The following is a 25,773-nucleotide window of genomic DNA, read 5'->3' as shown; positions in this document are numbered from 1 at the left end:
CTACATCCTGACAGTTTTCTAAAATAGCAGACCTACAAGCTCGTAGCGCACCACTCGGTGGCACGCTATGAGCTTGTAGATCTGCTATTTTTCAATAGCTAAGCTAAAGCATAACATAATGCTAACACCAAAAGAGACAGTTGAGACAAGTTTCAAATGCGCCAGTCAGTAACAATTTTATCTGAGAGAGAATGCATTCCATTAACCCATTCTGGGCGAGAACCCCTTTTGGTGTTCTATAAGTCTTCTGGACGGGAACCCCTCTTGGGGTTCTGTACAGTATGTACAGTATTCAAACATTTTAAAACGTTTTTCAGAAAACCTTGTTTAGAATCGGCCTCAGTCCAAAATGTGTTAAGTAAGCAGATTGTTGTTTGTTCCAAGTGATCCTGCTGTATAAGTTGGATGGATATACTGTAAAATAATGCACAACCACTGTGGCGGTGCTGAGAAAGATTCAAGCTAAAATGTCTTCTGTTGGAAAAATGTCACATTTTATATACAATGCAAATGCAAGCTCCTCCTCCTTACAAAGTAATTTTCCATATTTAAAAAATTCTAAAGGCTTTCATATATCTGTCCACACAGTGCTGTCTGAAACTTGATGTTTTTTTGTTTTTTTTCACTTAATTTTTATTGAAGGAAGAACAGACAAGAAAAACACAACTGACAAGACTTTACGGAAAGAAAAAGAAAAGACAAAAAGTAAAAGAAAAAAAGGCTGCATTTTTCATATTACAAAAAACATTCAATGAAATCCTATTGCAATATCGCTAGGCTGAGAGAAGAGATTCCACTTTTCCCAAAACTTGATGTTTTTTTTTTTTTTTTTTTTTTTTTTTTGCGGCTTACGCCTTTTATTGATTTTTTAAGGGACAGATAGTAGGCTGACAGGAAACGGGAGAGAGATGGGGGGATGACATGCGGTAAAGGCCGTGTCGGGTTCGGGAGTCGAACCCGCGGCACACCGCGACTGGATCACCAGTCCGGTGCCCAGACCGTTACGCTACGGCCTGGGCCAACTTGATGTTTTTTAAATGAAAAGCAAGTTGTAACTTTAATAGCAAAATGGCTTCCCTGTTGTATAAAGACACTATGATTGGCTCAACACAGACATTTAGCGGTTGCCTGTACAAATATCAGGAACTGAGGTGCAGAGGTTTTGGGAATTAATAGAGAATGTCCAGTACTTCAACTCTCACACACAGCCATTACCATTTCATGGCTTACTTTCTTTGCAGTTCTATTTCCCTGACACCTTACTCAGGCCATCTGAGCCCCCTCCACTCAACCATATGAATATCCACAGATGCCCCCCTCACCCTGTTTGTTCACCCTCCCCGACCCCTGCTGTCCGACCCGTGCCTGCATCCCTATGCTTCTGCCTCGGGCTGGCATGACGGGACTCTCCGGTCCGTAATCTGGTCGGTGGGCTCTACGCCATGTGTCCGTTTTGCATCCCCCCTCTCTGCTTGTGCTCAGCCTCTCCTCCTGCCCGGTAGGCAGTGTCCAGCATGGGCCTGGTCTCGGACCAAGTCAGACTGGTACCCCCTTCGTTCGCTCTATTGCCAGACTGCAGAGACGCGGGGATGGCACTCCAGCCCCCCGCCCGTCCCTCCACCTGCCGCATGGCTGCACATATTAGAGGAATTAGGCGCTTGAGCGACGCTTCCCGGCTGGGTTCCCTGAAGAACGAGTGCAGCTGTGTGGGCTCCAGCCACTACTCTGTTGCTCTCTCTATCTCTCTCTCTCTCTCTCTATCTCTCTCTCTCTCTCTCTCTGGCATACTCTCTCTCTTTCTCACTCTGTCCTGCCACCTCTGCGCCTGTGTGTGCTGTACTTGTGGGATCCAGGGTCCTTGATAAGTCGAGGGACAGGGAGTCCAACAGCTGTAGTGTACACCTTTTCACTGGACACAAGCACTCACTCACTCACTCTCTCAGCATATAGAGCTCTATAGTCTCTATAGGCTTGCAGCTACATTTTTTGCAAACCATGAACACATGACTGAATTCTGAACATTTCTGGGCCACAATAACCTATACCTGACCTGTCCTTCGAAGATCACGTTTTCTAGTTTGTTTATTCAGTAGTCAGAAAAGAGATACAAACTAGACAAAGTGCCAATCGGCACAGGTCTCCACCAGGGCAGGTCAGGTTGTGGCCTCATGGTGGCGCTATAACAGGCTGTTGAGGAAGATTTGGGCCGGAGGTTGGTGTTGGAGGGATGCAGGTACAATGTTTTTCCATGTGTGCATACATAAGTTGTATACAGATCGATGCAGTTATAGCTAAAAACAGGAATTGGCCTGTTATAGCGCCACCGTGAGGCTGATTTTGAGGAAAAAATTGTGGCATGTCGTCCTCGGCCTAGTGAAAATGTGCGTGTATAATTTAACGGAAATTGCACACTGTGTTTGTGATTTGTGGCCTTTTTTCGAAATGGACGAATCGTGTGAGCTTTGGAAGCCAATCTTAGCCAATCAGGATGGAAGATGGGAAATGGTGGCGCTCCGTGTTGATCACATGACTATGGAGATAGTGTATAACGATTTGCGTGAAATTTGGATAAAATCTGAAGGAGTAATAATAGAAAATGTGTTTTACATATGTGGGCCTCCTGGTGGCGCTATAAAGAGCAGATGTGAAAAATTCCAGGCAAAGGTTTTTCCTTGGCCTCTAGGGAGTTGGCATACAAAGTTATCCACAGATCCGTGCAGTTAGAGGTAAAAACACTTTTCGGCCAGTTATAGCGCCACCTTGAGTCTGAGTTGAAATTGTTGATGTGGCATTTCGTCCTCGGCCTAGTGGGAATGTGGGTGCACAATTTCACGGAAATCACGCGATGTGTTCATGATTTGCAGCATTCTGTTTGAAACTGAGCACTCCTGTGAACTTTGGAAGCCAATCTTAACCAATCAGGATGGAGTGTGAGAAATCTGAAAGACCGGACAAAATCTGTAGGTGTACTGTGCAAAAACTTGTTTTGCACAAAGCGGCCTCCTGGTGGCGCTATAACAGGCCGTTCTGGAAAGTTTGGGGCAGAGGTTCATCGTTTGCATCCAGGGAGTGTGTGTGCAAAATGTGGCATCGACCGGGTTAACGGTGGCCGAGATTAGCTGCTCACGGACACACGGACGGACGGACGGACACACGGACGGACACACGGACGGACGGAGTGCAAAACATACTCTCCCCACATGCCTTCGGCCTGGTGGAGACAATGAATGCACACCTGTGTTTGTGAGGTGATATGACCTTGGCTATATCATATGTGCCTAAAGGAAAAGTAAACAAATGTTAACCCCAAGTAATGATTTGCCCTGTTCAATATAATACAAAAAAATATATACCGGTATATAAATATAAAACCATTGGTGTAAACTACTAAGTACATTTACTTAAGTACAATTTTGAGGGATTTGTACTTTACCTGTACTTTTACTCGACTACAATTATTGGAATACTTTAGTTCCTAGTTACTTCGTAGATCTTGATTATCATCGCAAAACACACATGAACTACTTCAGCCCTAGCCTCGGTACCAGGCTTTCATTTTTGTTGGTGCAAAAATTGAAAGCCTGGAGGAACGCATTGGCCGCTCTGGTCTAAAAGTGGGAGTCAACCCTTCCGGGTGGGCGTCGCTCCAAATGATGTGACGTAGCGCTGCACTAGGGGGGAGAGGAGGGGCCGGGGGTGACGGACAGATCGATGAGATCCAATCAGGGCCGCGACCCGCCCCTCTAGACCACAAACCTAACACGTTAGCTCAGGCTACTTCAGCCCTATTATATATACATTTTGGCCGTTTGAATAGCCGATCTACAAGCTCACACTGCGTTGCATTGCGACGCATTGTAGAGCTTGTAGATCTGCTATTTTGGAAACATTTGAAAACTTGAAATGGGACTGCATAATGATGAGTACTTTCTATTTTTTGTACTTTAAGTACATTTTTACCTTAGTACTTCTACTCAATACCTTTGTACTTTTACTCAAGTACATTTTGAATTCCGGACGTTTACTTGTAACGGACCATTTCTACATTCCATTATTCATACTTTAAAATTCAAGTTTTAAAACACTTGAGTAGGCCTACTTTTTCCACCACTGCCCACACATTAGTTGAAATTGTAAATGGCACATACAGTACTGTATTAGACATTTTAGAGGTCTATTTGACAAATCTTCTGTTAACCCAAACCAGGAAAGCATCTGTGTCATTTTAGACTTTAGCGTTGGCTATTCAAAAATGGCACATATACAAGCTCACAGCTGCGAGCTAGCTTGTACATCTGGCATTTTTTTTTGACATTTTTGAAAAATCTTGAAAGAACTACCGGATTTAGAAGACATTTGTAGGGTCGGCCTCAGGACAGGTCTTTCAATTGTTTGAGTAATTTCCCCCAGATCTGTTTTGTTCTTTCAACTGCCTGCCAAAGGTATGAATTTGCACAACTGGTATGATATGAGTTGCATTTAAATAAATAACAAGATAAAAAATGGATGAAAATAAAATATATTCTTATACCGTACACTTTTACATTACATTCATACCAACTACACATTACTTAAAGACACTAGACTTATGCTAATTATGTTAATAATAATAATAAATAAGCATTGTTGTTTTAAACATACAGTTTCTGCATGCATGTTATAGTAGGCGAAGATTAGGCCAACATTGGAAAACATTCAGCAAAATCTACAAGCTTGCATGGTGTAGAGGGAAAAAAAGTACAGACCCCTGGGGGACCCTGGTCAACAAAGTATATACTTTATAGTTAGTTACTGCAACTTTACTTTATAAGTGGTCATTTTGCTTAAAATCAGCTGTGATTGTCACCCACTATCTAGTACCTACATTCTTCCTCTTTGCCTCTCTGAATTACCTGTCACCTACCCTGCACCTGATTGTTCCACCGTCTGGCTAATTGGGTAAAGAAGCAGACAGCCATTGTTGTATTGAAATTGACTGTCACTGTCTCTTGGGGAGCTTGTGAAATTGCATTCTAGCTTGAAGGCCAGGTTTTAGGCAGCGGCTGTTGTTGCGCTCTCCCCCCCCCCCCCCACACATAGACCTCAGGCACAAAAGAGCCCCAGAAAGGAATTTTTCAGAATGTATAATAGTTTGTACAACAACAGCTTGTGGAAGAAAGGAAATCTATTAACTGTGCGCTCTCACCATCAAGGCCTTCAGCTCAAGTATCAGAGTCCCGGTAAAAAGCAAATTGACCTCTGGGAGCCCAGCTCAGTCTTGTAACACAGCTGGGCTGTCTTTGTGGAGTAAATTAAAATGTTGCCACTGAATAGACATCAGAGCTTGCGGCACTCTGCCTATATTTCTCCATTTTGCTTTCCTTGTGTTTATTGTTATGAATTTACCTGAACGCCACTGTCTCAGGAGGTGGAGTGAGCGTTAGGCAACCGGAAGGTTCCCGGTCCGATCCCTGAACCGGAAGGTTCCCGGTCCGATCCCTGCCTCTTCCTTGCATTGTGTTTTGAGAGTGTCCTTGAGCAAGGTTGGTCCTGATGAGCAGGTTGGTGTTTTGCAGGTTTGCCACCGTGTGTGAATGGACGAATGTGACACACACTGTAAAGGCCTTTGGATAAAGACGCTATAGAAATGACAGACCAGGCATTTATCAATATCAATCAAGATACTTTTTTGTGGTTTGATTGACCAGAGTGTGGAGTGTGGACACTCTTATCACAAAAGCACTGTGTGTGTTCCTGCCGTGGTGTTCAAATAACAGGCTTTAGAATGTGAATTAGTTTTAGTTTTTGATCAAGGTAAGACTTCCGAAATAAAGTCTGAACAAAATTTCACCCACTTTTTACATGTGTAAATGGTGATGTGACAAAACGGTGTATAACTGTCCGTTTCTTTTGCCTTCTTATTGTTAAGACCTGGCCAAAGGGTAACACAAAAATATGAACTCCCTCCTTTTCAGTCCCCTAACACAGCCAGTCAACACCAGTTTAAAAAAAACAAAGTGTCCTTGAGCAAGTTTGGTCCTGATGAGAAAGGTTGGTGCTTGGTTTTCTCACCGCCGTTGGTGTGTGAATGGATGCATATATAACACACAATGTAAAGGGCTTTGAATAAAGACCCTATAGAAATGACAGACCATTTATCAATATCAATCCAGATCATTCATTGGGAAGAAGGCACACAAGGAACTACACATAACTGTACACGCATGATCCTAGGGTCATAATACAATACATATCCATGAACTTCAGCCCTTTCAATAGTATATAAAGTATATATACATTTACTGTGTCCCTTTAGATACAGAATTAAGGTGACATCTTCATGGTCACCAGGGGTACAGTATTCGGGGTCCATAGATTAGCAACTTTTGTATCTTTTTCCACGTGTCGCCTAAAGATGTTTTTGGCCCCACAGTGCTTTTGTGATAGAGTGTCCACACTCTGGTCAATCAAAACACAAAAAAGTATCTTGATTGATATTGATAAATGCCTGGTCTATCATTTCTATAGCGTCTTTATCCAATCTTTTAAGAATTGCTCTTCGGTTTCACTTCAACGAATGTATATTCAATACAATGAAGAGAAATACATTTAATTTGAGCGGCTTTGGATAAACATTGGTGTTGGTAATGCCTGCTATCCTGGATGGCAAATGTAGAGCTGCTATTTTCGGTGTGCAAACCATAGACTGTAAAAAATATGGACAAAGCGTTCTCTGGGTCTAACATGAACGTAAAATGAAGCCTGAAATCGCTTCATTGTAAATCGCCATCTTTCTAGATCCGTTTGGTACCAGCTGGCCATTGGCTGGCTCCGTTTTGGACCAGCTGGCCATTGGCTGCCCAGACAACGAGGCGGGACTTCCCCCCCTTTTTCTCCGTTGGTTTTTATTTTGACTCGAGTGGGAGGGGAATCCCGATCATAGACTGTAACGGTAGCCACGCCCCTCAGAACATACGCGATGGTTTTTTTTCTTTATGGTCATTTTTTTAATTAATGGGACCATAATTTTCCAAAAAGAATATTATGACATTAGAAATGAGACTTTAAACTAGTGACTGGAAGAAGAAAGTATTCATGACCATGTTTATTAAGGTAATACAGTCTAGGTGAAGTTGGGCCCAAATACATGGGCCTCTATGGAGCTATGGGGCTTTTTGGGTCCAGCCCAGCGCCACAACAGGCCATTATATGAACTACCGATTTCAAATGAGGCTTCACGAAATATCTGGCTGACTGCCCCCCTGGTGCAAACACCAGTCTTCCAAACACAGCATGTAGAGACAACAAGGTCGCATCACGCTGCGCTGTGACGCGTAAACCAAATCTAACACAGGCTTTAGAGAAGACTTATTTTTTTTGTGTGTGCTTATTGTTCACGTCACGTAAGCTGCCTATCAGTTAGGCCTGGTTATCAGTCAACAGCCAGCAAGAAACTTGTCCCCTGGTGGTGCTTTCACGGAGGTAATCAAGGGTGATTCCATCTTTATTCCCACCACCGCACACGGAAGTAGGCCAGATAGTGGGCAGTGTGTGTGTGTGTGTGCGCGCGTGAATGGAATATGCTGCTTCAGTGTCTTGGCCTCAGATGGCAAAGAAACGGGCTTTTCATGCCCCGCAGTCACAACAAATTAGCAAATTAATAAGACATTTGGTGTTGCATGGTCTTCCTCTTGACTGGCCGTTCTCTGACTGCATGAGGGGACGTGGCCTTGGCTGTCCACACCACTGCACTGTACATGAAACCAACTGGCCATACGATGGGGATATGTCTGATTATAATGAACACCTCGTTGGTCATAATTCATGATCCTTGTAGGATTAGGGCTGCAACTATCGATTATCTTGGTGATATCCATTACTTTTTTTGATTCATTGGATAATGGAGAAGCTTTAAAAATATATATCTCTTCTATCCGATATAGACAAATAGATATCAATGTGATTTAAAAAATATATTATTCTTTATACTTTATACTCTTTATATTTATAATAAATTGCCCATTTACAAGGTTACAACAAATGACGCTTCTAGATGGACTCAAAATGATTGTTATTAACTGATACCTGAATTTGATTATGATAATTAATTAATATTTGTATGCTGAATTATTGCTGCACTAGCTTCCTGCATTGTATTAGTAGGTAGATTTTATTTTTTTCCTACAATTTAGTTTTTGGCATGTAGCCCATTTTAATACTAAAACACACACTTAGGTTTCTTTTCAGTTAATGGAGGTTGTGATTACTACTACCAAAGACCATAGCTATAGTAATGTCATATTGTCATAGGTAGGGGGGTGAGGTTGTCTGACCGAGTCCCACTGTAATGGACTTTGTCTGGTGTTGGCAACAGTCAAATGTAAAAACCTACACAAATTGGATAGTGCACAGAATTCTGTCGCCTTATTTCATCTATGCTTATTACTTTACTGGTGACTGGCAACCTTTTTTTTTTTTTGTAAGCAACACAATTCCGAATTCCTATTGCATTCCCTTCTGAATGGCATGTGTGGTTTTAGTCATTGGAGGATTCTCGAGCGTTTGTGTCGTGCGGCACGTGTGTGCGCTCTGCTCTGAGCTCTGCTCTGCCCTGGGGACAGGCTCCACAGTGCTACTGCTGTCCACACTCGGTGGGTGAGCACGGAGGGCCAGGTGGTGGTTTGCCGAGCGCAGCACAGTCAAGCGTGGACGCGGCGCATCCAGACGTTCGCCTTCCCCGACGACTGCTGCAGGGAGAGGAAAAATCTGCTTTTCCATATGCTTGTGCTCGTCGCAAAACCCTCGTCCCTCCTCCACCCCACACACACACCCACCCCTCGTTTCCCTTACCAGATGGCTCTCTGAGCATTGTTTACCTTGGGAGACGGTCCCAGATGCAGAGTGTGACCATGCTGGGCATCCTCATTCCGCTCAGCTTGTTCCTCTGCCATTCCTCTGCTGCTTATCCTGGCAGCTCAGGTTGCACATCCAGGCCTAATTGGTTTAGTGTCTTTTACTCTTGACATGGAGCACGGCGACGTGTCGGTCTGTCGGATCAATATTTTGATATGGAAGTTCTATGTGCTATGGTCTAGGTAACGAGTGGAAGAGAGGGAGATTAACCCATTTTGGGTAGGAACCCCTTTTGGCGTTTCAAGCATTATGTCATGCTTTAGCTATAGAAAAACAGCAGATCTACAAGGTCTGCTATTTTTGAAAAGTCGTGAAAATGTGGTGAAAATCTTTGAATATATATTTCAGAGCGAACATTTTTAACTAAAATATTGGCTTCTGGGGGGTCCCTGGAACTACATCTTTCGAGATGGGGGTCTGTGGCCCAATAGAGATAATTCTGGGGGTCATTGACATGAAAAAGGTTGAGCACCACTGACATAGAAACATGGGTTTTTCAGAAGAATTTTAGGATTTTGAAGCCTTTTTTTTTATCGACCACACACACAATATTCCTCAACATCCCGCCTGCCAATCGCTGTGATTTTTTTTTTTTTGCGTTAATGCGATAAAAGAATTAGTGCCATTAATAAGGTGTTGCGTTAACGCATTAATAACGCGTTAACTTTGACAGCATTATTAAAAAGTTAAATATATTTTCATGAATTGTGCATTGTGTGTGTGTGTGTGTGTGTGTGTGTGTGTGTGTGTGTGTGTGTGTGTGTGTGTGTGTGTGTGTGTGTGTGTGTGTGTGTGTGTGTGTGTGTGTGTGTGTGTGTGTGTGTGTGTGTGTGTGTGTGTGTGTGTGTGTGTGTGTGTGTGTGTGTGTGTGTGTGTGTGTGTGTGTGCGTGCCAGGGTACAGAACATAGACTGGGTCACTGTTACAGAACATGGACTGTAAAACCTCTGTCTTTAATGGACACTGGAGGGAGGATGGAGATAGTCAGATTGTCTAGTATCAATAATCAGACAGTCTATTATCGTGAACTTGAGAGTTGGCCTTAACATATTCTTTGAAAGGTGTAGCGAACTAGCGTGTATAAAGGAAGCATATTTGAAAGTTAAGGCATTGATAGATTAATTAAAGAACAGTGTGTGTGAACAGTGTGTTAATGTCATAGAATAGATAGACAATACATTTAGATTTTTAAACAAAGGAGCAGATGGAGCCAAAGACTTGGAAGAGGTAGCTATTCTTACACATTTCTTTTGAATAATGAGTAATTTGTGTACATTATTTGCCCAGACAATATTGCAACAAATGAGATATGGATACATTAAACTGTAATAAAGGGTTAAGTGTTAGAGAGTTTTGTGTCCGGGTAGCTCAGTCGGTAGAGCTCTCGCCTTTGGACCACAAGGTCATGGGTTCGATTCCCGGGCACCGCCAACTCAGCGAATTAGTAGCACGGCTTTGTGCAGCAAGTCGTGCGGGAAGTACTGGGAGGTACTGATGGTAGGTGTAGCGCTCCACTTCAGCATTCCATCTCCCATGGGAGTCTAGCCAGCGCATTGTAACGGGGATACACTGCTGCGTGTTACCGGCTGATACCGACAATATAATAAGCCACTCCCGACCGACTTCTTCTTGAAACTTTGTTGGTTACTATTTAATTAATACATTGTAAATGGTGCATTTATATAGCGCTTTTATCCAAATCACTTTACATTAGATTGTGCATTACATTCAACCATTCACATACACAGATGGCGGAGAAAATCACCATCCGGTCGCTACCGGCCACTCTACCCCTGAGCCCCATTAATAGTCGACAATCACAAACCAACACTATTATATTGATGTCACAACAGAATGTTCACTATGACATAATCAATATTCCCCAGCCTTCTCGCATACATAAGAAGTAGGCATTGTCCCCCTCTCTCTCACGCTCGCTCGCACACACACACACACACACACACACACACACACACACACACACACACACACACACACACACCCTCACATATATCCATGCATCATTTCACACCTGCTTCACACACATTCCAATATACAGCGTTTTTCTTTTTTGTGAACCCCCTCCCTCCCATAAACCTTTCTCCGTGTCCTGTAACCACAGCCATATGGGTGTTCCCATATGGCTGTGGTGTTGGAGGGAGGGATGGAACAGGAACCAAGCCCCCAGATGTTTGCCCATCGCGGATAGCCAGATGCTGTTGGCACCACTGGGCGGATCGCCATGACGGCCATCGTTCTCGCCAAGCTGTAGCACATCTCTCTCCTCCTCCCTCAGGCTTCACTTCTATTACTCCACCCTTTCAACAAGTGTCACTCACTGTATGTAGGTCTAGTCTCACGTAGCCAGACTACTATTACACTATCTCCGAATGTTATATAGAGTCTGGCATTTCCGTTCATGAAAATATATTTAACTTTTTAATAATGCTGTCAAAGTTAACGAGTTATTAATGCGTTAACGCAACACCTTTATTAACGGCACTAATTCTTTTATCGCATTAACGCAAAAAAAATAAAAATCACAGCGATTGGCAGGCGGGATGTTGAGGAATATTGGTTCCTGCAATGCACTCCCTTCCCAGACCCCTTGTTAGGATGTTTTAAGTGGAGTAACAGGCAGCCTTCCATTTACATTTCACAAGTTTTGCTTGTGTCGTACGTTCCAGTCCAAAAATAATTCATCCATCCAGACCAAAAGCAAAACCCCCGCTGTTAATGTTGCATCGCATTGTAAACAGCTGTGCCTCGTTATAGCCACACACGTTTCTAACTTGCGGTCACAGTCCCGATACTTTTCAGTTGTGTGGTACTTTTAAATGGATTTAACTGTAACAGAAAGTTCTATCCAGACTATCCACAGTCCCATCTCCCAGTCACGGAGCTGGGACTGACGCACACAGAGACGAGTCGACGAGCAGCACATATCCAGACCAGCTAGAAGCTAGAAGCCAGAGGTGTTGCCAGTATAACTCTATGGCAGAAACAAGCAACCTAGGTCTATACAAAATAAGCCAAAAAGAAGCAACACTGGTCGTTTCTGGCCAGTGTTGCCACATCTGTTTATAAGCGATTTTGGGATTATTTTTGTAGATTGAAAAAATAGGTCTAGTCTCACGTAGCCAGACTACTATTCCACTATCTCCGAATGTTATATAGAGTCCGGCATTTCCGTTCATGAAAATAATCAAAATATATTTAACTTTTTATTATTTTTAACCCATTTTGACCTGAGATCAGATTCTAAAAATGTCTTCTACAGTTTTCTGAAAAAGCTATGTTTCTATGTCAGTCGTGCTTTGATTTTTGAAAAATAGCAGACCTACAAGCTCGTAGTGCTAGCTATGGGCTTGTAGATCTGCTATTTTTCAATAGCTAACACCAAAAGGGATTCCCGCCCAAAATGGGTTAACATCCATTTCGGCTATGTATGCTTAGATGATATCTATTATCTATCTATCCAGTGTTAATTTAACCCATTTAGACCTGGTGCAACCTATAGTATACTTTGTTTTACCAAGTTGTTGCTATACATGTAGCAACATAATTTTAATTTTTTAAAGTTTTTAATAAGACTTTGAAGGTTTTAAGAAACCTTAGATTAGGTTTCAGAAGGCATTTTTAGAATTGGCCTCAGGTCTAAAATGGGTTAACGCTGAACGTGTACAAATGTGCCTAAATGGACCCCATTTGTGTCACTTTTTACACTGAGGATTTTACTGTGTTTAAACATTTTCATTGGTCCAGGCAAGAAAAAGACAAACTTGGCCTTGTACAATTATCATTTTGTACTCAAAAGCGGATTTTAGCAGTTTTTCTACCACTGTAAAAATGTAATAAAGAAATGTGTGCGCGCAATTTAATGTGGATTTTTCTTTTCCGAGTTCCAGTTTAATAGAGGAGTTGCCATTTTGTTTCCTATGGCTTCACCTTCTCAGGGGGAAAATGGAATGAGTGTTAGAGGGCCACGAGTAAAAAGCCCTCGGTTGCTATAGCGTGGGCCAGGACACTTCTGTCAAGGTCCTTGTCCTTGGAGAAGAAAGCTTGCTGGGTAGAGGCCAGTAGCGGGCTGCTGACTGGACTATTGGATGAAAAGCCTTTCAGTTAATGTGTTGTGCTCGCGGAGAGTGTCTCAGCTCCATGAATCAGAGAGCCAAGCAAGGGGCAAGGACAGGCTCATGTCGAGAGGAGGATTGGTGAGAGCAAAGGGCAGGTTGTTAATTATGACTATAAGAATTGGTTGGTTGGGTTCAGTTTCCATGGTTTTGGACACACAGGTGGGTTTAAGTTGGACCAAAGCCATTTCACACATTGTACTGTGAAGAGATGTAAAGTCAGTGTGTAAGGGCTCCACTAAGTATTTGTATTATAATTTTTCTCTGAATGAACAACATACAACATAAAACACTTGTGTAGTGTTTTCAAAATATATTATTATTATAATAATAATATATAAAATAAAAATAATCACAGTAACCCTAATCTACTGTACCTTCTTGGTGGCCTGAGTTTAGCAAAAAATATATTTGTTCTCTTTTAGTTAAGGATTGATATTGAGATGAAATATTAACTGTCCAAGTCCTTCCAGTCTGATATATCTAGGCGAGTTGGAAAAATCATCTACTGTACGCATGGCTTACACATACAGTTAGTAGACTTCATTATCAGCTGTGCACTGCTGCAGAAGAAGAATTTAAGATGAATAGTATAAATTCAGAGTTTGTCATCGATCTATCTATAGCTTGTTCTTTACAGCAGGTTGGTGCCTTGCATGGTTCCCTTTCCCATCAGTGTGTCAATGGTAAACGTTCCTTTTCAAGTGTAGCACATTGTAAAGCGCTTTGGATAAAAAGCGCTATAGAAATGCAGAACATCTCTTCTTCCCTAACTGCAGAGATATGGCATTGGAACTGGCTGGCGTATTGAGCTGTTTACTGCCTTGTTTATATGCTGTCTTGCTTCTGGTTTGGCTTCATGTTGAACTAGTGACCGCAGAGGACAATTCTGCACCTAAGCTTCCTCTTGACTCCTCTGTATTAGTTCAAAGACTGTTAGCTACCAGTAGGGATGGGTATCGTTAGGATTCATGAGTCCGGTACCGATTCCACTTCTTCTTATCCATTCCATTTCCTAACGGTTCCCTATTTCGGTTTCAAAATGGTATTTCGATGAAAGGAGATTTCAAGTTGTTGCAAATGAATAGTTTTATTTCTTAAAAGATAACGTTCTGGTGATTAGACTCTAATTGCATTTAATGTATAAGATTAGCTATTAATAGGGAGAACCCCCCATTAGGGTCTAGTCGCTGGTGGTGGCAGTGCAGATGAACATTCTTCCTTCTCAACACTAGACTGGGTGTAGTTGAGGATGGAGGTGGTTTGCTTGTTGCAAACTGAAAAGAGAAGTGTCAGAGGCAGTGATACTCAAAAGCTGAGTCCAATCGCCTGACTATTAAAAGGGAAGAAACAGTGCGTGACTTTGTGTCTGTGGGAACCAATAGGGAGGACCGAAAATTGAATTATTAGGTACCCGGTACCCAAGCAAGTTCACTCATTCACTGCCAAGGACGAGTTTGAACAAGTTTTTCCAAAAGTTCACACTGCCAAGGACGAGTATTTTTTTGGAGCTCTTGGCTTACGTATGATCCACCATTCAAGCCCCGGAAGTGCCTTTTCTGCAGAGCTTTCATCCAGGTGGCCGTGGTTTGGAGGTTATTCTGTGAGTTTAGGTTTAGTCATAGTTTTTGAGAGGTTAAAGTTCTGCGAAAAAGGCAGTCCCTTCAAGTCCCAGTGAAGCGAGGAACAAGGAAACTGCGTGGTCGCAAAAAACGACTCCCATCCACCCCAGACTATTCTAGAACACTCATGTCTTCCTTCCGGTATCGTTCCACTTTTTCCACAACCACCATTTTCAATTGACTCTTAACTATTGAACAGATGAATATGAATATAGCATGAAGATAATTTCTTTGTGACCACTTACCGTATATGTCTACCTGTAACCTCGGGTTCTGGCCATCTAAGTGAGTTCCAGTTTTTGGTTAGTTTGCACAGTGGTGTTCAGGAGTAACAGCTGGCTTTAGAGAGCTCTCGCCCTCCCTCTCCCCCTCCCCAACCAACGGAAACTTCTCCAGCTGTCATCTGCTGCCCCAGATGACCAGCCTCTCCTTACAGCTGTCACCACAGCACCCTACTCCCAGCTACTGTAACCAGACTGTTTTTTCAGCTCCTAGACCTGATTCCAGTCTCACGATCTGATGTTCCCTTCCAACAGCCACGGCGTCTGTAACAGTATCCAGTTTACTTGTGAAAGCTCGGCATCAGTCATTGATTGATTGATTGATTGATTGATTGATTGAAATATTTATTAACAGTTTGCAATACAATTCAAGCACAACTCAATACAAAGACTGTTAACTGTGAGTGGACGACCCAATAAAGCATTACACTTGTTTACAAGAGGGTCCACCTTGTTCAATTCATCAAAACATTTAGGGACATACAAATATACACTTCTATATAGTCAAAGAGCAGAACGGGAATTCATCATAAAGGAGGTAAAAAGGGAAAAGAAACAAACAGTGAGGGGAAAAGGGGTGGGTGGGTGGGTAAGGGGGGGGGGGGGGGGGGGGATTCACATTTTACGGGGTCCAGTTTCGAATTGCAGCCGTCCGTAGGTGCCCTTTGAGAGTGGATTTGAAGGAGTCAGGGGATTTGCATGTCTTAATGACTGTTGGTAGGGCGTTCCACATTTTGGTGGCACCATAGGAGCGCAAATAATTTAGTCCCTTGTTTGTGCCGAATCTGGGTTGCACATGGTTTGTTTCACTCCCTCTGGTGTTGTGGGTGTGGACTTCGTTTACATTCAGGAAGTATTTGGGTCATGTCCTATATCACGGTGCACCAGACCCGACTCACTCTACTGTAGACGTTGTATAATTGTCCCTTCCCAGACCCGAGGCCTGCTCAGCCTTTGCTATTTACTAGTTTATATCCTGTCCATATGCATTGTGTTTGATTGTTTTGTTAATCATGCCATTGCAAGGTGGAGGATGGTTCACCGTGCGTCTTTTTCTGGCCTTCTCTCTCTACCAGGGTCGTCATCCAGGATCATTAAATTGCGAGAGGAGCCTTTTGACTATGCAGACCCGCCCAGAGGGAAGAGTCCTGCGATCAATAGCACACTGGCCCCTGTTAAAGGCATCAACAACCTGGGTAACACCTGCTTCTTTAACGCTGTAATGCAGGTTGGTATTGCAAGAAGTACAGTCCTATGCATATATTTCATGAGCACATTATATAAAGGGCAGTTAACCAGTGTACTATTATTATGACTGCATTTGTATAAGCAACCAAGGTTGTTGCAAATACATTATGGTAAATCCAAGGCCAGGCCACTTTGAAGCATGTGCTAATATGTAGAATGAATGTCATTGCTTCCTATTTGATTTGTATACCCGTAATATATTATTATGCCACCCTTTGGACATAATTGCTTTTTCATGCTGCTTTGACATTTATGATCATGCATCATGTGCACTGACTGCATTGTAGATCCATACACACCGCTATGAGTGTCCCACTGTCCCTACCTCTCTATTCAAGTGGAACCTTTTACAAGACATGTTCATTACAGCAGCAAACCAGTGTAAACAAGCTAGGCTGTGATGCGTTTCGGCTTGCTAGGTCATTTTGAAGCATTGTATGTGTTGCTAGCAGTACATCTATTATTACAATTGGGAGAATTCCACGCCCACATTCCTTGTGGCGACAGTTTTGGCGACACCTTTCTGGCGACTCTTCACAAGCGTTAACTAGGGGTGCATGATTATGAAATTATGACCGATATCCGATTATGTGTGCAGGGTCGTATCTGCCGATAACGATTCCGACCGATTCCGATATCATACGGATTATGCTGCCTTCGAACATTAGAAATACACAAAACAAAAGCGACAGAGACATGGTCACATTATTATTGCATCATCAATATCTGTGAAAATAATCTGTGTTATTTTGAGTCTGATCTGATATGGCATTTTTGTGACCGATTTCGATATGCTACAAATGTAACCGCGACGCAGCATAACATCATAAATGAGCCCAGAATGTCCACGTTCTGTTCAATCACCGCGGAATCGCGGGACGCGGATGCAGCCTACATTCCGAGAAAAAATGTTGTTTTCTTTTTTTTTGTTCAATTAGTTTATTTTATTGTGAGCGCTGCGCCGCGTTGTGAGTCTGCTATTTTCAGCATGCAACCAAGTGTAAAATGACTTATGCTGCATCTCTTGTCCACTAGTCCCTTCCTAACATTTTAGTCTAGTTTTTATTTGTTAACGAAATTGTCAATATATTTAGTCTTATAGTTTAGTCATCATAGCTTAGTTTTTATTTAGTTTCCATTTAGTGTTCCTCGGTGGAAAAAGGTAGTCGACGAGCATTTTTCGTCTTAGTTTTAGTCGACGAAATCAACACCGCTCCGAAGGCGTGTGAACCACCATTCTTCTGTGCGTTAGAATCTGGTCTCAGGTCAGAATGGGTTAAGGTACAAGGCTGGAGGCAGACGCTTTCACCTGCCCACAGATGAGTGGCTCTCAGGTGGTCTCAGGTGTTTTCCATCCATCACAGCTACAGAGCCACACTGGTCCTTTTCTGGTCATGTCGTGGTGACTGTAAGCTGGCATTCTTCCTCAACAATATCACTCTTTGTCTGCCATTTTGGTAATCAACCTTCAGGGTCGTCTTCGTTGATTGAAATTTCGAGTGAGCGCAGATCTACAAGATCACAATGCGCTGCAAGCGCTGCGTGTTGTGTACCGGGCCTTTCGCTCCCATTTGTGTTGTGTCTCTAAAGGAAATTGCAATCTTGCTGGTGAAAACATGTAATTGTCAGCAGGAGAGCCATGTCGGTGCTCACAATGATAGCGCTATTGTGTGTTCTCCATAGCAACTGTCTTCATTGCCAGAATGTGACAAAACAAATATCTGTTGAAAGGGTAGAAAGAGATGCTCCATTATCACGGAGGGGCAATGTTGTCTCCTCAACAAGGATCTTCTCCTCATTGCATTTCAAATCAGTTCATCGGTTCGTTTTAAGCCTCTCTTGGCTGAAATGAACAGAAGCGAGAATTATTTCACAAGAGTACATTTTATCGGCCACTTTTGCGTTTTCCACTAGCTCAGAGAGAAAGCCGCAATTTAGTCTCTTTTGAGTGTTTATTTTATTCAGAAGGCTCATCTTCTTTTAATTTTAAACTCACTGTTGATGACATACAGACGGGTGACAAATTAAAGGAAAAACCGAAATAACTGACAAATGCGATGGACTGCATGATACAATTAAGCAATTAACATCCTATCATGCTCTGTGACATGTATAAAAATGCTGAGCAGGCCCGCTTGACCTCGATTTTGGATTAAAGATGACAAGAGAAAAATATCTAAATGACTCTGAAAGAGGGCTCATTATTAGGGCAAGTAACGTCAGGAGTTCAGTCATAAATACAGCTCAACTGGCTAGTGTTTCAATAGGAATGGTGACTGTGTTTTATGTAATAATATAGAATAGGATGGAAGAAAAGTGTGTATGTGTGCGTGTGTGCGACGCTGCTTAACGGTGCCATCCAGTGGTATTAGCGAGGCGTTTCAGCTGTCGTGCTCGTACACAGGGACACGTATAGGGACACATAATACTGTAGCTGCGTATAGGAGTGGCTAGCACCACTAAAAAATAAGAAATATACGATAAGATAATATAAGATTTTTTAAATCCTTTTTTTTTTCTCCAAAAATAGCAGATGTACAAGCTCGCAGCTCAATACATCAGTGATGCGATTTAGTGGGAAGTGTAAGTGTCACTGCAAATCAAACAAAGTTATTCTGCGTAATCACATTTATCCTATGATGATACTTCTATCCTGATGCGGTGGTGGTCTCTTCCAGGGTGACATTAATGCCCCTCACCCACAGTACACGAGGGCTCACTGAACGGTTTGATGAGTATGACAATTATGTGAATCATAATGTTATGGCCTTCGCAGTCACCACCAACCTCAACCCACTTTAACGGACGTGTTAGACGGCACTCTCCACCATCAACCACCACCATCAAAACGCCACACATGAGGGAATATCTTTATTTAGAATGTTCCATCTCTCTAGTAGAGATGCAGAGACTTACAGAGAATGTACATACAGTATAGGCAAAATCTGTTGTTTGTCATAGCTTGTGCTTTATTTGTGTTCTTAGGCTTTAATGTGTATTTTGCCAGTTTTTCCTTTTTCCCAGCTCCTTTTACCCTCATAGTACTGTGAAATAACTGAAATTATATAATGCAAGTCTGTAATTATTTGTATGAAAGTATCTGTATTCTCTCTTCATAGAACCTGTCCCAGACACACATGCTAAACGACCTCATCCAGGAAGTAAAGGAGAAGGGCCACAAACTGAGGATCAGCCCCCCTGTAGAGGCCAACCTGGTACTGCCAATGAACCCACCATACACACACACACACACACACACACCCTGGTCCATTACATATACTAATATTACTTGTTATTTATGATTTAACGAAAGTCGCTTTTTGTTTTCTTGCATCTGTTCTCTGACAGCATGACATTAAAGTTGCATTGTTTAGAATTACCGTGAATGGAAGTGTGAAATGTCAAAAGCGTGTATCTATTGTAGGCATTCAGTGCTGGGGGGGAAAGAAAATATTCCTGTAATTTGGAGCTGGGAGGTGAAGATCATGATGGGACATCTTATCCATTCCTCACCACATCAAATTGGTTGGAAGTGCAGTTTTGATTTATTTTCATTTGAGACGTTTTTTCCCCCCCAGGGTCTGTTGACGGTGTCCCTGCCCAGCCCAGAGCCACTGACCTCAGCCATGTTCCTGTTCCTTCACACCATGAAGGACATGGGGAAGGGACCAGTCAACCCCAAGATCCTCTTCAATCAGCTCTGCCATAAGTAAGATGTGCACCCACCATTACAAGTCATGCTGGGGACAGATTTGAAACCTGATTATAACCCCAATATGGCCATTTATAATCAAGATCTGCAATGATTTGTTTAAAATAGGGGAAGTCACTATGGACGGCATGCACACATGTAGTGTGAGAGGGTTTAGGATTCATATATGTCACCAGATCAACTGATCAAGTCGGATCGGTTTGATTTTTATGATTGTAATCCGTAATCTGGCCCAATTTGAACGTGATCCTATTCCTAATATTGATATGATATAGTACTTTATTGTCGGTTCACACTGAAATGTGTCTTGCGACACAGCAGCCAAGTATGCAGAACACATATACACACATTTGACATAACACAAAGAACATTAGTTAGTTAGTTTGAACTGGTTCTGAACAGTCTTGGAAAAGCGACTGCAATCAGTGTGTTCAACGTGAGTCTTTTCACTGTCACTGGATTTCTCTGGATTTCAAATGTTTTTGAGGCATCACAGATGGATGCTTGTTGCTTTTACTGTTTTTTTTAACACATTATGAACTAATCCATGATACAAAAGTTAAGTCCCCTTTGTCATTTTGATCCAATGATTTGGCAAAACAATAAAGGGCAAAGTGTTCATCATTTTCGGTGGTCGACTCGACACAGTCGCGCAACCAAGTATAAACCAAGCCTTCAAAGTGAACACCAACTGTTAGCCAGGCCAACATACTGGGTGTTTACAACACTCGGGGCCACAGCTTTCACCTGCTTCTACCCCCCCCCCCCCCCCCCCCCTTCCTACCATGGTGACCACTTCACCGAGGGCTAGATTTCAACCAGCCAGTCCAAGCTCCACCTGGTCCCAGCCAGTCCAAGCTCCACCTGGTCCCAGCCAGTCCAAGCTCCACCTGGTCCCAGCCAGTACACCCACGAGCGCTCCATAATAAAGAACAGCGGCGAACACACACAAACACACACACACGCTGACGGCCTGACACACACATAACATCAAACGGAATGCAGACTAGTCTACCGTAACCAAACAAATGGGAGCAGCCAACTATTTTTGTGTCCTTTGGCCCCATCACTGCCGCAGCACCTGTGTCGTGATTGATCAGCGGTGGGCTCTAACCAGCCGTGTGACAGGCAGGCAGTCACACCGCACGCGGCCCCACATGGTAAACGTAGCCGTCCACAGGCTTGTCTTTGAACTCTCTGCATGGTTGGATGGCTGTGTCTTTTATTGACGAGTGGTGTGTGAGTGGTTTGGCTGGTTGGGCTCTTGTTGTTTGAACATGGTACAGTGCTGGTTGGCCGCACGCTGAGTCTGTGTGATATATAGAGAGCTGCAACTATCCATTATTTACTTGGCTATTATGATATCCATAGCTTGTGAGTTTTAGTAGTTTTTCTTTATCGAGGGTTCCCACTGACACACCGTGATACGTTGTTAGCGTGTAGATCTGTTCTTTTTGTCACGCGACACCTTGGCTTGGAGTCTGTCTTTGGGGCACTGGGGCACTGATGTAAGAGCCTCATTATTGCTCTTCCATCTATGATTGCTACAGGCCTGGACATGGGGCTCACAATGTGTCCCTAGAGGGGCTGAGGGCAGTCTGCTGCTGCCTCTACAGTATGTCTGACTGTCTAAAGACTAGATTGCTCTCTGGTGCTGCTTTTTCAAGTGCTCAGGTACCTACAGTAGCTTTCCTAGCTTCCAGTGTGTGTGTGTGTGTGTGTGTGTGTGTGTATGTTTGTGTGATGCCACCTCACCTGGTACCATCTCAGCCTGTAGCGCAGCATACGCAGTCACTGGTGCGTTCAGACAGGCAGACATTGCATGCTTATTGCTTACGCACGCACGCACATCGCACGCATGCACACACCTTGCCCTTGCACCTTGAGCCTGGTAGGAATAGGAGGAGTAATAGAAGAACGGATTTGCACTTGCTGTATTATAAACAATATTGAAAATTAGTTCCATTTTGTTTTCTACTGCCCGTTGTACCATGAGCTTGGTTTTTATTTGCAGAATTTACTACACACTATTTATGTATGTGTGTGTATGTGTATGTGTATGTGTATGTGTATGTGTATGTGTATGTGTATGTGTATGTGTATGTGTATGTGTATGTGTATGTGTATGTGTATGTGTATGTGTATGTGTATGTGTATGTGTTTATCCTCCAACAGCCACTCAATCACAGCTAGGATAACTGCTAAGGCCGAATGTTTACTATGTCATCTGTAGTTCTGTACACGCCATTGTGAATCTCCCCGGAACCTAAGCTCTCCCAATCAACCGAGGAGGAACAGGAAGAAGCAAGGTCAAGAGTTGCTCCTGTTTACAGGAAACCTTTTTTGCAACGACCTGCAACGACCTTCAGAATAGCTAGAGAGATACAGTAGTGACACTGTGCCCTCTGCTGTCACCTCTCCACACAGAGAGCCGAGAGGCTCGGCTCTGACCTTGACCTTTAGGGGGACGGCTCCTTTTCTCCTCTGCACACCGCCCTCATGTACAGTATGTTTGTGTTGAGAGGCAGGTTAATAGGCAGGTTAATACGGCTTAGACCAGCCTCAGTGCAAGTGTTTGTGACATTGGTGGTCTGTGTGTGTGTGTGTGTGCGTGTGACCGTGTGTGTGTGTGTGTGTGTGTGTGTGTAAAAACGCCGGGACAACGCTCCACACTTCCCAAACTCTTCTCCCTTCTGGCTCCAAAACTGTGGAATGCACTTCCCATTGCAGTCAGAACTGCAGCATCACTCCCAATCTTCCGCCGTAGCCTGAAAACCCACCTTTTCAGACTCCATCATGGCCCATAGCACTTACCCTAACCCCTTACATAGCATTTCTGTTGGCTTAGATAGCATTTGACACAGACTTATAGCATATTATGTAGACAGCACTATAATTGTATTGTATATAGTCATAGCACGCCATAGTACATATGTATAGCATAGTAGTGAATATGTATAGTTTATTATGTATAGTGTATGTATAGTTTCATCATATAGATATTCCACTGTTACCTTCTTATCTTACGCATGTTTCATGATAAATGCTTTTATGTGATGTATTCCCATGCTTTTGTTCTTGCCTAAATGTAAGTCGCTCTGGATTAAGAGCGTCTGCTAAATGCCTAAATTGTAAATTGTAAATTGTAAATTGTGTGTGTGTGTTAAAGCACGTGCACATACATACATGCATGTGCTTTCACCCGTAAGCAGCTGGGTGCCTCCAGCCTGACACCATGGATTGTTGCCAGGCCAGGCCAGACCTCCCTCCTCATGCCAGCTGTACGGGGGGTCCTGGTCTTAGATCAGATCAACACCAAGCCCAGGCAGTCGCATGGATGTTCTGGTCAACAGGACACACTCTCTGGTGCCAGGGGAGGTCTCGGGGCTAGTTAGTGGGGGTCAGAGACGGATGACAAGTAGCTTTAACTGAAAAAATAGGAATTAAAATTTCCAAAAAGTTAGCACATCCAAAAATTAAACAAGGTACTCACATTTCCATTTCTTTATTGGCACACACCAAAAAGGAACGCTAGCGCGTTTCGGCTATGCAGCCTTCATCACATGCTCTGATGAAGGCTGCATAGCCGAAACGCGTTTCTCATTTAAGTAGCTTTAACTGTTCTGTATTCTTTTCCTGTAAGAGTACACACAATGTCTGTCTGCCAGATACTGAGGATCAGATCTCTTCATATGCAATCACTCAAGGCTAGCAAGCAGCATGCAAGTTTCAATCAAAAGCATTCTGCTATTCAATGTCTTGATTGTTAGCTTAATCTGTTGAAATTTTGCCCAAGTGGATGAAGAGGCCTCGGGATGGCATTCATTGTACACCAGCTTTCCTCTTGGACTTCAATCCAGTTCATTTTCCACCATGGCCATTTATTGTGTCACACGATGCATTTTTCAGTTGCAGAAGTACACGTTCTCTCGACAAACCTTTCGAGTTGAGCTATAAAGGCTCCTTACAAGAAAACTGCAGGGGTTCAACAATGAATCCCGTCTAGTGCTATTTTCTTTTTTTTATCACAAAAATCATGCACACGCACAAAGGTACAGATAACATCCTGCTGTATACAGGCTGAGGACTCGAGGAAATAAAGCACACTGAAGGTTGTTTTTCATCTGGTTATAAAATGTCAGACACTGACTAGACTAGAGAATGAAGGCTACTGTGGGCCCAACCTGCCTGTCAATAAGAATCCTCCTGTCGGAGACAAAAGAGCATATACATGTCTGCATTTGCATTCTGATATAATAGTGAAAAGCCCCCTCCATATCATAGCATATTCACTATGTCCTGTTCTGTTTTCTTGTACAGCTATACTGTATATACTGATATATATATATATATATATATATATATATATATATATATATATATATATATATATGTATATACTGATACTGTGTATTGTGCGATATATTTCACTGGCACTAGCTGTTGTACAGGTTAGTAACCAGTAGCAGTGATAATTTTGACAGCAAACTTTGGTTTAGTTTTAGTCCTAGTCTTTTGAATATAAATGTCATTTTGTTTTATTCATATTTTCTTCTTTAGTCTAGTTTTAGTCTACAAAAAATAAATACGATTTTAGTAGACTAAATCTTCAGTTGATTTTGTCGACATACTATTTTGACAAGCATGGTGTCATAACAGCAGATCTTACACACTTGGTTGCAATAGAGCTCACAGTGCGTCTCACTCGCGATGCGTTGTGAGCTTGTAGATCTGCAACACCCGAGCACAACCAATCTAATGACTTATAAAATAAAATGACTTATCTAAAAATTTACCAGCAAAATAGAAAACCTACTGAAGTAAAAAGAAAAATACCTCTGGTAAAGAAATGTCCCAGTATTACATTGTATTATAGCAGTGAATGCTGAGGGTTAAGGAGATGATATGTAAAATGTACTTTAATAAAGTTGAAGTTGGGGCGATGTTCTTATTGTGCCCAAATGCCCAAGCCCGATATCAGCGCAATTCGGCGTTGCTTGGCAATGGTCGACAGTGCAAATTGGGGGATTATGCCCAAAGATGTACATTACATGCCAAGATGCGGGGGAGTGGATTATGCCCAAATATGTCTGATTGATTGAATACTTTATTAACAGTGCAGAAAAAGCATGAAGGACCAATGGTCCTTCATACATCATAGACACACATTATTTTAGGACCGTTGGTTCCAAAAGAAATTAGCATAGGAGGAGAACAAATTTAACCCCTTGTTTGAGCCAAATATGGGTTGAATGGGATTAGTTGCTGCTCCCTCTGGTGTTGTGGTTGTGGATGGCGTTTTGTAAGTGGTTTGACAGGTACATGGGTGTCTTTGTGGTCTGGTAGATCAGGCCCATTGCAAGTTGCTGCACTCTGTCCTCTACCCCTGAGCCATCCCAAACTAGCAGAATAAATATAGGGGTAAGGTGAGTTGAGTAAGGCCAAGCTGTGGCCTGACCAATTTGTGTCGGGAAGTCTGGGGCCTTGTTTTAGGGCCTTTTGTGGTGCTATGGTAACATGAGGTGCATGGCTGCATGCATAGTCGTAGTTCCCTTGAATTAGTTCTCCTGTTAGAGTCCTCAATGTATTATTACTGAAGACCGATTTACTGTATGTACGCTATTGTAGTGTACATTTGTAAATTATAGTTCTATTCTCTGTACTGTGTGTGTGAGTGGGGGCAAATGTGTGGTGACTCTTGTGCAGGTGCATTCTGTGGCGTGCGTGCCTGCGCGCGCAATCGCGCATGTGCCTGCCTGCCCGCCTGCCACAGCATGCAGAGATTCGCCTTGTGTCTGGTACCAAGTCATCCGGCCGTTAATCGTGTTTGCAGCGCAGCTGTTTGCATGGGCCCGGGCCAGATTGGGAGCAGTGCTACAGGGCCCT

At 42.8% G+C, this 25,773-nt stretch overlaps 1 protein-coding gene across 2 annotated transcripts in view; it reads left to right on the top strand.

Annotated features, from left to right (window-relative positions):
- Window positions 1-25,773, top strand: part of usp45 (ubiquitin specific peptidase 45) — a 47,820-nt gene that overhangs the window by 9,525 nt on the left and 12,522 nt on the right. For both annotated transcript variants that reach the window (XM_083761127.1, XM_083761126.1), the window contains exons 6-8: window positions 16,004-16,155; window positions 19,295-19,390; window positions 19,754-19,884. In XM_083761127.1, the coding sequence (XP_083617253.1) occupies window positions 16,004-16,155; window positions 19,295-19,390; window positions 19,754-19,884 (379 nt within the window). The remainder of the gene's footprint in view (window positions 1-16,003; window positions 16,156-19,294; window positions 19,391-19,753; window positions 19,885-25,773) is intronic.

The sequence above is a fragment of the Protomyctophum parallelum genome, assembly GCF_964188405.1.
Source record: "Protomyctophum parallelum genome assembly, chromosome: 3".
Taxonomy (NCBI): Eukaryota; Metazoa; Chordata; class Actinopteri; order Myctophiformes; family Myctophidae; genus Protomyctophum; species Protomyctophum parallelum.
The sequence above is the reverse complement of the archived record's forward strand: the minus strand, read 5'-3'. Positions and strand labels throughout refer to the sequence as shown.